We start from the raw sequence: 13,052 nt of genomic DNA, 5'->3' as shown, positions 1-13,052 counted from the left end.
CCGGAACAAGTAGGCCTATACTGCATAGAAATTTCCTGTCAGCGCATTATTTCAGCTGATTTTTTTTTTCCGATGAGCATGAACGGTACACGTGCGGAACGCACATTCATAGATCGGAATATTGAGCAGAGATTCAAACCGCGCAGTGACGAGGAGAGTGAAACCTGCGTGCTGAACACTGCCGGGCGAGGCGCGACGCGGCGTGCCATATATATTATTATTATATGTAGCCTATATTTTCGGTGCATCCCTACTTACATCCCCTCCTTGTTTACAAATTCGAAGTAAGTCCATACATCCGATTTAAACGCGGACGGGGCTTTCCTGATAACTTTCAGCGATGCCGCCCTCTTTATTTTACTAACTTACTGCATGCTGAAGGTGACCCAGCTGACCTCACCAGAAAAAAAACTCAACACCACCATCTAGTGGATTGTAAAGAAATTGATTTTATTATTCTACCAAATAGTATAATAAAATATCTATAGCCTACTTGGCGTCCATGTATCGATACAGTATTGCTGTGGAAAATATCGCGATACTATGCTGTATCGACTTTTTCCCCCACCCCTAGACCATAGCCATGCATTTTACCAGTTGGTGAGACTCTTCAAACAACATGATCTTTCTAGTGAATCCAACTGACCAAGATAGTAATGCTGGTCCAGTTACTTTGAAAGCATTGTGGGATTAGTAGCACACCAGCATCCTTTACTGAGAGTAGCATCCAAGAGATATGCTGTTGAAGTTATACTGGTTTTCTCTGAAGGGCATTTATAGGAAGAGTTGGTGCTTATTTCTTCTACTTTATTATGAAGGAATTTTTACAGCTCCTTCAGGATGAAGACTGCACTTGATAGGTTCATCAAGGGATTTCTATAGCTATCGATAAATTATAACAATTATCTCTAATATGGTGTTCATAGATGTGTCTCTGTGTGCTTGTGTATCACTTACTGATTACAAAAAGCTTTGGCTTCACTCATTTTTGGCGTATATGTGTGTGTGTGTAGCAACAGTAAGTATTGGCTGTCTGGGACACACATAGCCTATGGCAGGAAAACCCCACTAGCTTACCCCCCCACCCCCCCCTGAGATGTCCTAGCAATCCGCACATGCTCACAGCTGTCCCCTGTGACAGCATAGTGCTGATGATGTCTGCTTTCTCTTTCCATAGACACCTCCAGCTCCCTTTCCCCATACCCCCAGCAGTAGATAGATTCTCTCAGGTCCCCATGCCCTCTCAGTCTGGGAGTGAGAAACTGCGTCAGCCAACTAATTCACACCAATCCCAGGTGAACGACCTCCTTCAGAGTACAGAGATAGAGATTGGTGTGTGTATGAGTGTGTGTCTTGATCAAGTACTCCTAGCAGATAAAAGTTGAGCACTGCAGTTGTTTTCGTACATGACTGGCATCCTAACATTCGTCCTTATTCAACATTAAACACAAAAACAAATTTTTACATTACAGCAGTGCTTTGTGGTGGAACAAATACCAACTTTATATAGAGACCCTGTCTCAAATGGCACACTGATTGTGGACTCGTGTTATTGTGGCCCTCATGAGTTTCCTAGAGATAATAGGGTATCCCGTTGGTCATTTTAAATTTCAAAAGGGTCATCGTAAGTGCTTCCCTTGTGGTAGCTAGGTGCCCTCAATACATACATTTGCAGAGCCTGCATGTGCTGATGTGTACTTCCCAGTGGACTATTAGCCAACAGCCCATATGTTCATGTGTATACTCGAAGGAGGACAGCGGGTACCATTTGGGACAGGGGCGTTGATGTAAGAAAACCCTGCTGGAAATTCAGTTCCATGCCAGCTAAAGGTGGTCAAGCTGGTTTGTTGCTGAAATAAAATGGTCTACCACAGGGGTGCAAAACTCTGCAGAGTTTAGTTCCAACCCTGCTCCAACACATGTAGTTTTCAAATAACCCTGAAGGACTTGATTTGCTGGATCAGGTGTGTTTAATTAAGGCTAAAGCTAAACTCTGCAGGCCTGTGGCCCTCCAGGAACTGAGTTGTGCACCCCTGGTCTACTATGTGTAACTTGCTTGGCTGAGATAGTCTTCCAATTTGAAACCAAGTCCATTAAGATGATGGTGCATTTGTTAAATCACTTTTTCCCAAATCTGGTCCTAGTGTACCTCTAAAACTGCAATTTTTTTATGTCTCTACTGTCCAATACACCTAATTTAACTCATCAGCTTGTTATCAGAGACTCCAAGACCTAAAATGGGTGTGTTAGATAAAGGAGACAGACAAAATGCATACGGTTGGGGATACTCCAGGACTAGGGTTGGGAAATGTTGTGCTGAATATCTAGACCTGTTTCGACCAACTTGGTCCAGCTTGAACAACATGAAATCAGTTAGCATTAAAACCTGGTTTCCCTGCTGGTTTGAGGAACATGGTAACTGGCTTTCTGCAATTCCAAAGTGGTCTACCAGCTCTGACCAACTTGACCAAGATGCTTAAACAAGGTACATCAGTTGAAAGTCCAGCTGACAAACAGTCTATGCCAGCTCAGTGCAGTTAATGACCATAAATGATCGGTCAATCTAGAAACAATGTAAAATCAGCTAGCATCAGAAGCTGGAGTTTTTCCGGTAGGGAAGTTGAAGTAGGGCAGGGTATAAAAAAATATTCCCAGCGATATATAAGCACCAGCAGCCAGGATTGTGTCATCTCCTCTCACCAGCCTCTAGTCCAGTGTGCAGATACTTGACTAATGAACATTAACACTCTTTCATTAGAAGAATGGTCATTTATCTCATGTCCTCTTTCCCATTTCTCTCTCCCTCTCTCTTCCTCTTTCATGCTGCCGCATTCTCTTTCATGTTATCATCCCTCATGGAACTTCCACCAATTCCCCTTCTTTCTTTATCCTCCATCTCTCCATTTGTCTTCCCATCAAATTTCTCCTCTTTTTAATGCTATCACACCATCATTCTGTGCATGCTTGCTGTCCCCTCCTTGTTATTTCATCTCTCCCTCTCTTTATCTCTTTATCTCTTTTTCTCTTTCTTTTTCTCTCTTTATCCCACATCTCCAGTCTTTGTATGTCCTGGGACTCTATTAAGGGTGCAGGCAGCAAGTTTGCTGCAGGAGGCAGAGCATCAGTCGGGGGCATGGTGTAAGGATCCCCTCCAGTCTGGTGACCGTCTTTACGTCATGCCCTGGACTCCGTACCGCACAGACATGCTGTACGAGTATGCTTCATGGGAAGACTTCAAGCAGAATCGAGCCACGACCACTTACAAGTGAGTGAGGACTACAGCTTGGGTCTAGAACCAGTAACCATCCCTGTGTACAATCTACAAGATAATAATTTAACAAAACTTAGATTTAGCAGTTTTTTGTATATGCTTCTTGAGTTCTCAAGAAGGGTTCTTGAGTTTCTTCTTAATGTTAAATGAAAGATTCTGCAGATTAACATACTGATTCTATGTATCACTATCAGGTATATAAGAGTGTAGAATCCTGATTTAGTTTCAGATCATAATGTTTCTAAAATATAGCTGAAATTACATTTATAGCTAGTCATCTCAAGTATCCCACTCTTCTCCCACAGGCTGCCAAATCGTGTGGATGGAACAGGCTTTGTCGTGTATGATGGTGCCGTTTTTTACAACAAGGAACGTACACGCAATATTGTGAAATACGACTTGCGCACACGTATCAAGAGTGGAGAAGCAATAGTCAATAATGCCAACTATCATGACACCTCACCGTACCGCTGGGGGGGCAAGTCTGATATTGACCTCGCAGTGGATGAAAACGGTTTATGGGTCATCTACGCTACCGAGGCCAACAATGGACGACTTGTGGTCAGCCAGGTCAGTGTCACTTAAAAGTGCAATTTAAAGATATTGTATTTCAGCTGAGATCGAATTGGAATTATGGTTACATTTTAAGGATCTCCATTTTCCAGAACTGTGGAGTAATCAAGTTATTTTGGTGTATCATATGAACACAACCGAAATCCGAACCCTTTACTCTCGCTGTCTTTTAGGTTAACCCCTACACTCTGCGCTTCGAGGGGACCTGGGAGACGAGCTTTGATAAGCGACTGGCGTCCAATGCTTTTATGGCATGTGGTGTTCTATATGCTGTCCGCTCTGTTTATCAGGATGACGACAGCGAAGCAGGTGGAGATCTGGTGCTGTATGCGTACAACACCAACCGAGCACGGGAAGAGCCCGTCCACATCCCATTCCCCAACCCCTACCAGTATGTGTCCTCTGTGGATTACAACCCACGAGACAATCAACTTTATGTCTGGAATAACTACAATGTGCTGCGCTACCCCCTAGAGTTTGGCCCACTGGATCCCACTGCTGGTAAGTGACAGAGAAAGAGTGAGATCAGCAGGAGGCGGAGGCTAACAGACAGTTTGATCTGTTAAGTGTCAACGTTCTGTTAGTGTTCCCCTCTGTGTCTTCAATACATTGTCTTTATGGTTTAATTAGCAGTGGTCATTAGCGTTTTGTCAGATCAGAAAAAGATTTCTAATCAATTATTCATTCTCATCTTCTTGCCATGAACATTCTCTGTCTGTCTGTCTCTCTCTCTCTTTCTCCTCCTGTATTTCGCTCTATCTAGTTCTCAGGGGGACTGTGGGAACATATAATCATGCATTAAAAACTAGCAAATGCTCCTTCTGCTTTAGTTATCTTCTTACCAACTTTCCCATATTCCTTTTGCAAGACACATCAAACGTTTAGGTTTTCCTTTCTTTTGTTTTGTCTTCTTTTTTTAATCTTCGTCAAACATCCGCCGACATTCTTGCTGACTCTGTAGGTGTTCTGAATCTGCTTCTCTACCTCTTATGCACTTGTTGCCTCGGTTTCAATTTTCTTTGCATTCCCGCCTGTCCTTCTCTCTTACTCTCAGGTCCACTCGACCCCACTCAGATGAGCAGCAGCAGCACCACCGCAGCCAGACCTGTCACTTCTAGCTCCATCCCCTCAACCATGCGACCTCTGCCCCCAACTGCTCACCCAATAGGGGCCATCAACAAGGCACCAGACTTGCGACCTATCACCGCCACTGTGCCGGTGACTCGCAGACCCCTGCGTGTCCCACCACAGGGTCCCGAGCTCCAAGTGTGCGAAGCCAGAGTAGCCCGAGGGGTGCAGTGGCCTGCCACCCAGAGGGGGGAGACGGTAGACAGGCCATGCCCGAAAGGATCACTAGGTGAGTGCTGATGATGGTGTGACTTTAATGAAACTATTATAGACACTTTCAAATAATGATTTTGACTTGAGAAATTAAATAAAAAAATTCCTGTCTACTGATAGCTGCACAGATATCTACTGGGGAGTGAACATTATAGCAAATTGTATCAGTGCTGCTTGACATTTTAGTGTGTTGCGCTTAAGGTTGCAAAATTCCATGAATTTTCAAGACTGGAAACTTTCCATGGGAATTAACGGGAATATATGTGAATTAATGGCAATAAACTGGAAATTTGCTAAATTGCAGGAACTGGGAACTTAAATGTAGTTGAGAAAAAATCTTGCAGCATAATTTTGATAAGTTAAAACAACCAGATTTAATGCAATTTCAGTTGAATTTCTACCCTACACATTGCTCAATAACATGCACACAGCACACTGCTTAGGGCTATTGAGACCACACCCCCTACATGCACTGTGCTTTCCTCCATAACATGAACAGATCATTTCTTAAATCCTGCACACAAAATATCAAAATGTCCATCTTGGTTAGTATTCATGTAAATTATTTGAATATTACAAAATATGTGTGTAAAACTTCCTTGTGCTGTGTGTAATATACTGAGCAACTTCATTAGGCTATACCATTGTATAAACAAATACACTGACTTAATCATTTAGGTGAGATGATAATAATAAAACAAAAGTCTAAAAATGACCCTCCCCCACACACAACCCCCCTTAGTGACCTAAGAGGGGGATTCCCCTTGATTTTCTCTGAAGCCACACTTGCTGCATTTGAGCCCAAAGACTACATCTAAGTTTTGATAATCTAAATATATTTTACCTATGGGATTCAAGTTTAACTAGTAAATAATAAAAACTGTTTATACAGTAGCTAGCTAGCCAGTAAATCAAGATGAAAAATCTAAGCAAGTTAGCACTGACAATTTGACAATTTATGAGGTATATGCTAGCTAGCTAAAGCTGTGATGCTCTTTCTGCTAGCCAGTTTTCTATTATCATACAGAAGTACAGTACTGGTCAAAAGTTTGGACACATTACTATTTCTTATGTTTTTAAACATTGCATCTCTTTTGCTCATCAAGCCTTCATTTATTTGATCAAAAATACTGAACAAAACAGTAATATTGCGCAGTATTACCAATATTACAATTTAAAACAATGGTTTTCTGTTTTAATATACTTTAAAATATAATGCATTTCTTTTTTTAATAAATAAAATATAATGTATTTCTGTGATGCAAAGCTGAATTTTGAACATCATTACTCCAGTCTTTAGTTTCACATGATTCTTCAGAAATCATTCTAATATGCTTATTTATTATCAATTTTTGGAAACAGTTGTGCTGCTTAATATATATATTTTTTTTTATTACCTGTGATTACCTTTTTTCAGGATTCTTTGTATGAATAAAGAGTTTTAAAAAATGAAAAGCATTTATTTAAAATAGAAATCCTTTTTTAACAATACACTACCGTTCAAAAGTTGGGGTCAGAATTATTTTCTCTTTTTTTGAAAGAAATTAACACTTTTATTCAACAAGGATGTGTTAAATTAATAAAAAGTAACAGTAAAGACTTATATTGTTAGAAAAGATTTAAGTATAACATTTTGTTTGACCATAGGCTGACATGCATGCAAACCAATATCCCCCCCCCCCCCCCCCATATTCTTTTGCTTGCTGCCGCGCAAAATGTTTCCAATTAATTACTATAAATTACCCAAAAATCCTGTACATTTCCATAAATTCCTGGTAAGTTTCCAACTTGGAATATTTCCAAAATTCCCCAGATTAAGTTCCCATGGAAAGTGTCTGGAAATATTCCGCCCTTTTGCAACCCTAGTTGCGCTTGATTACAGCATGATGTAGTGGCAGAGGGAATCACAACTTTACAGGAAGGAAGGGTGCGTGATGTTTATGACATAAAGGTCACACAGTGTTTGTTGAGACAGCTTTTCATAGAATTGTTTGTTGTGTTTGGTCTACCTGTGTTGTGTATGCCACTGGGTTCATGTACACATTTATGTGTATACGCCCATTTCTTTGTGTGGAGAGCTTGCTTCCTTTTCCTCCTTATCTCTATATTCTCTCCAGCTGGCAGGTCCTCTTGGGAGTCATAGATAAAAGGCAGTCCTTTGCAAATGAAGGAGTGATCTTCAAACTCAGCATGGGTTAGCCCTGCAAAACTGCCGAATTAAAAAAAAATAGCCACTAAACAGTCTACAAACGACAACATCCCCCCTCCCCATTTCTCCATACAACCGCCTCATCAAATGCCTCTTTCTTGTCGTGGGAGAAAAGTGATTGCTCCCTCTGTTAGCATCTCTCTCTCCCAGCCACTGACAAAACATTGTCTTTCTTCTGTCACCTTTTTCCGTCACTGAAATGACAGACAAGTTAAATTAGCAGCGGTTTTAATTGGTGAATCCTGGCAGATCCTTCAAAGCCAATCTATTGTGGATGAAGGAGTGGAGAGGAGAGAAAAGCAGACAGCGGCTGAGAGCGAGAGAGTGTGTAAGGGAAGCAAATCTCCGGGTGGCTCTGATCTCGCTGTAGCTGCTGTAGTGCTGCTTCACTCCTCTATAGCTTTTCCTCTCTCTCTCTGTCACTCTTTTCCCCTCTCTTCTTTGGAGCTATTTGTGTTGTGGTTGCTGAAAAGGCCTGCCGTTTGTTTGATCCCAGCATGCTGTCCTCTCTGTGTACTCGGCTAACTAAACAGCCCAACTTATCTGAAAATGAGGAGTGGCAGAAGGTGTCTCCCTCGAGGTGTTTTCTCAGCATTCAGAGGTGCCGATGGGATGGCCGTGCCTGGTGTGTGATCTTACACAAGTGTGTGCAAGAGTGTGCGATGGCCAGTGTCAGCAAACTCAGTTACACTGAAAAAAAGTGTTTTCCGTGGAAGGTTTCACAGCGAAGCTCCAAGCAGCCCTGTTCTTTCTTTCTTATTCTATAGCACTCTAGAGTTGAGAATAAATTCAGTCAGTTGGTTTTTGGTATATTTGCTATGAATTTATTTTTGTGTACTTGTGTTTGTACTTATATATCAGGATTTTGTTTTCTCTAAGGAGGTAAGGGAGACAGTATGTCCACAGTAAATTCAAATCAGAAAAAAATGGAGCATTTTGTTCTGCAAAATTGTACATATTATTATAGATACTATTTATTATTCATTTTATAGATAAAAGCATTATATAATCTGATATTTAAATTAGATGTGATATATATATATACATATATGAATGAATGACTTTTTTTATATTCTATCAGTCAAAAGTTTTGTCAACTCTTTCTAGTTTTTTTTTTTTTTTTTTTGTAAAACTTGTGTAAAAATACTGAAAACTATGAAATACAGAAATGGCGGCAAGGGAATTATGTAGTGCCCCAAAAAAGGAGAAATAAATCAGAACTGACTTAATCTGTGCGTCTTCAATGTCGCCTCACTTCGCCTTGATTACAGCATTAGTTATTCTCAACCACCTTAATGAGATGCATCCTGGGAAGGTTATTAAAAAGTATTGAAGTTCACAAGTAGTCTGTACATCTGTTGGCTGTATTTCCTCCACTTGCCACTGTAACTCCATTTTTTTCCACAAAAAAAGGTACATAAAATAAAGAAACAAATATATAAAAAGATTGTAAAGATTTATATGTAGTATGTAAACCCAATGATAAACTTGTGTGAGTGGGTTTTGTGTGGGTATGCTGACTGTTAGTGTAAACAGCTTATATATATATACTGTATATATATACATACATGTACTGTATATAGGGTGCGATTTGCCAAGTGGGATGGGGGGGATTTCCCCCCCTCTGGTCTAGGCATCCCTGCCTCTGCTGAATTATTTAAAAAAAAAACATCCCACGAACCCTCTCCGATGTCCCGATCTAAATCAAATGATTTGCGATATGCGCTTTGAAGTCCCGATCTGAATGAAATGATTTGCGATACGCAATCCAATTGGAGCGTTTTGAAACAGTGAATCGTTTTGTGGCGCAATGGTTTAACTGATTCTGAGTTTCAAAAAGCTCCGTTGATGCTGTGTTCTTTGCTCACTTTCTCTATATAATCTATTCGTTGTTTGAATAACTGTGGAAATCATTATGATTAATAACTAACTTGCAATGTTTTATTCAATTGTGATCACGTTAAATACAGTTTCAGTCATATTAAAAACATTTCATGACATGTCACCTATTATATACTTGCCTAAAAAGACGGGTCAGCCTCTGCCTATGGAGTTTTATACGCCTATAAAAAGTTTTCAAAACCATCCCCCCCTCTGGTTTTTTTCACAAATCGCACCCTGTATATATATATATATATATATATATATATACAGTATATATATAAATATATATATATATATATACACACACACACACACAAAAGTCTTTAAAACCCAAGGTCACTTTTTGTCTGTCCCTCCTAATATCTCGTCTTCTGTTTTCAGGCATCGCATCCTTTCAGTGCCTGTCCTCTCCTGTGCTGTGGAGTCCTCGCGGCCCTGATCTCAGTAACTGCACCTCGCCGTGGGTCAACCAGGTGGCCCAGAAGGTTAGACCACTAAAAGGTTGCTTTTTACTTGCTCTGACCCCCGTTCCCTGTCCTGCTCTGTTTGCTATCTCAGCTATTATCATTCCGGCCTCAGCTCACATTACTGCACGCAGGTCATTCTTTTGACATGATTTGGAACAAAATCTCTCTATTCTATCTATTTGTAAGAGAGAGTTTAAAAGCATCTCAGGATAAAGTCACACTGAACTTACACATCAAGGACTGTTTGTTCTGATTTTCACATGTATTACGAAGCTTTTTCATTTTACAAAGCACTTTTTAGGCATCATATCACTTTTTTTTATGGGTTCCACTGTCGTTGAACTTTTGACAAAAAAAGAGTTAAAACCCAAGGTCTCTCTCTCTCTCTCCCTCTCTCTCTCCCTCCTAACATCTCGTCTTCTGTTTCCAGGCATTGCGTCCTTTCAGTGTCTGTCCTCTCCTGTGCTATGGAATCCTCGCGGCCCTGATCTAAGTAACTGCACCTCGCCGTGGGTCAACCAGGTGGCCCAGAAGGTGAGACCACTAAAAGGTTGCTTTTTACTTGCTCTGACCCCCGTTCCCTGTCCTGCTCTGTTTGCTATCTCAGCTATTATCATTCCGGCCTCAGCTCACATTACTGCACGCAGGTCATTCTTTTGACATGATTTGGAACAAAATCTCTCTATTCTATCTATTTGTAAGAGAGAGTTTAAAAGCATCTCAGGATAAAGTCACACTGAACTTACACATCAAGGACTGTTTGTTCTGATTTTCACATGTATTACGAAGCTTTTTCATTTTACAAAGCACTTTTTAGGCATCATATCACTTTTTTTAATGGGTTCCACTGTCGTTGAACTTTTGACAAAAAAAGAGTTAAAATTTCAATTTTAGTCTCCCTCTCTTTGATCCTTCAGAATAAGTGGACTTTAAGACTTTTATATAAACTTTGTCTTTGCTAATGAAATTAGCTCCATGTTCTGTCTGATGCCTAATATAGTTTGCACTTCCCTTTATTCCAGTAACAAACTCAGTAACAGTGACAGATTCACAACACAGTCCAACTCGGACTGTTAAGGTCAGACTGGAATGATCAGAGACTTGTTCAAAATAAATTCCAGCCCCTCTTTCCTAACAACCTTGGAAAGAATGTGCAGGATATGCAGAGTAGGTTTATTATTATCCTTATCTCTGACTAAATAATAAAAAAAAATGCTAATTGAAATAAAACTGAAATAAAATAAAATGTATATATTAGACGAAAAGCTTAGTTCAGTTAGTTGGCAAGGCAACATTTGAACTGTCATTCAGTTTAAGTTAAAATTACTAACTGGAAATAAAAAGTAAAACTGACAAATTCTAAATAGTAATGTTTGAAAAGCAAAAAAAGTTAACTAAAATTAAATGTATAATAAAAATAATATAACAATAAAAGCTCATTAAAAATCTAATAAAAATTCTAGTAGTATTTAAATAATACTAAAATAGAACTGAATCTGAGGAGATGTTTCCTAGATATATCATTTTGTGTGCAAACATTCAAGTTCTATCCCTTAAATGCAGGCTAAGGGATGCTGGTTAAACATCTCTTCACATCCCGATAGCTAAGTTAAGTGGTCTAAATGAATTTATATGTATTTATATCGTCTGTGGAAGGCATAAGACATTAAAATGTTCATCCAATCATATCCCTCGGTCCGAGGGCTACGATAGGCTCTCCAACCTGCCTGTCAACGTATGTATTTGCATACCTCTGCGCACTCTCTTCATGCAGACATGATACGTCATCGGCACGCTCCGTTACGCTGTTGCAGACCGAGTGAGAATGCAAGTGTCATTATTGTAATATTATGTGCTTTGTACTATAATGTTTTCTCACCGTTGAATGAGACATGAGTTAATCTGGCAGCGTTACATTCAATCCTCCATAAACCGTCTGTCGTCGTGTCGCTGGTTAGCCTCTGGTCTGCCTGTGTGTGTTCATGTGTTTTGGAGGAGGCGTTGCTTTGGAGAGTGATTACCTTCGGTGGGTAGGATTTCAGTGGGCCAGTCTAGGTTCGACTCCTGGCTGGCCTAATGGTTAGAGAGTCGGACTCGTAACCCAAAGGTTGTGAGTTTGAGTCTCAGGTCCAACAGGAATTGTAGGTGGGGGGAGTGAATGTACAGTGCTCTCTTCCACCTTCAATACCATGTTTTGTTTAATAGTTCCATACACATGCAGATTTAATATAAATGTGGTTGTCACTATTGTAAATTAGTGAACTCTTTCTTCATAGAACATAATTAAGGACTCAAAAGAGAAATGTCAACTGTAAAAGGCCTTAGTAAATAAATGGCATTCTTCAAAGGTTCAAAAATCTAAAGATTCACATTAAATTAAAATGTTCAGTTACAGAGTTGGCATTAATGTGTGTGTGTGTGTGTGGGTGTGTTTTTACATACTATTCTAACAGCATTGTTTCTGAACACCACAAAGAGTGGTTACACCATAGCACACTTTGATGTGCCTTTGAGTACCTTAAACACAATGGACTGTTTTTTTTTTCTTTTCTTTTTCTTTTTTTTCTAAACGTCAAGTGACACATTTGCTTCAGGGCAATTACAAGCTATATGTCTGCTTTCAAATAAAATGAGTAATTTTATCACGTTTCACGTTTTAGTTTTTCCCTTTTTTTTGTAATAGCTTGGTTTAGAGAGTCATTAAAGATTTGCTGTCTTTTGTCTGTGTGTCTAGCAGCATAAACCCAGAAACCCCCAGCTCACACCCCCACAGCGCACAGCAGGGGACTGAGCTTTAGAGACCAGACTGTGTGTGTGTGTATTCACTGTTTAGATAAAAAGCGGAGAGAATGCTGCAAACATCGCTGCTGAGCTGGTAAACCACACGCAGGGCCGCATTCACGCCGGTGATGTCAGTTCCTCTGTCAGACTCATCGAGCAGCTATTGGATATATTAGACGCACAGCTGCAAGCACTCAGACCCGGGAATAAGGAATCGGCAGCCAGGAACTACAATAAGGTGACACATGCATGCACACACACTCACACACATTTGCCCTTTAAACAAACCCTTCATGTTTTGTTTGCTGCCACATCAGTGTGCACAGGAATACCCTCTAAACTCACAACCTTGACATGAATCACATGAATGCAGGATCTGCATATACCTATTTTTCTGAGCAGTTGCAATTCTGACTTAGTTTTTCCCCATTTTAATGTGTTAGTAGTTCATTTTTTGAGATCTTACAAATGGGGGGGGAAATAATCAATAATAATATATTGCAAAACATTAATAATTAAAAAGTTA

General features: G+C 40.0%; 2 protein-coding genes across 2 annotated transcripts in view; both read left to right on the top strand.

Moving 5' to 3' along the window:
• LOC107602693 (adhesion G protein-coupled receptor L1-like) overlaps positions 1 to 3,142 on the top strand; it is a 141,174-nt gene extending 138,032 nt beyond the window's left edge. Inside the window, exon 4 of the mRNA XM_016295262.1 lies at positions 3,058 to 3,142. Coding sequence (XP_016150748.1) covers positions 3,058 to 3,142 — 85 coding nt within the window. The remainder of the gene's footprint in view (positions 1 to 3,057) is intronic.
• Positions 1 to 12,879, top strand: part of LOC107602692 (adhesion G protein-coupled receptor L1-like) — a 25,517-nt gene extending 12,638 nt beyond the window's left edge. The window contains exons 2-8 of the mRNA XM_016295261.1: positions 3,058 to 3,265; positions 3,577 to 3,841; positions 4,018 to 4,345; positions 4,899 to 5,201; positions 9,660 to 9,763; positions 12,579 to 12,764; positions 12,844 to 12,879. Of these exons, the coding sequence (XP_016150747.1) occupies positions 3,177 to 3,265; positions 3,577 to 3,841; positions 4,018 to 4,345; positions 4,899 to 5,201; positions 9,660 to 9,763; positions 12,579 to 12,764; positions 12,844 to 12,879 (1,311 nt within the window). The 5' untranslated portion in view covers positions 3,058 to 3,176. The remainder of the gene's footprint in view (positions 1 to 3,057; positions 3,266 to 3,576; positions 3,842 to 4,017; positions 4,346 to 4,898; positions 5,202 to 9,659; positions 9,764 to 12,578; positions 12,765 to 12,843) is intronic.
• The last annotated feature ends 173 nt before the right edge of the window (positions 12,880 to 13,052 follow it).

This window comes from Sinocyclocheilus grahami, unplaced genomic scaffold, assembly GCF_001515645.1.
Source record: "Sinocyclocheilus grahami isolate Dianchi unplaced genomic scaffold, SAMN03320097.WGS_v1.1 scaffold333.1, whole genome shotgun sequence".
Lineage (NCBI taxonomy): Eukaryota > Metazoa > Chordata > Actinopteri > Cypriniformes > Cyprinidae > Sinocyclocheilus > Sinocyclocheilus grahami.
The sequence above is the reverse complement of the archived record's forward strand: the minus strand, read 5'-3'. Positions and strand labels throughout refer to the sequence as shown.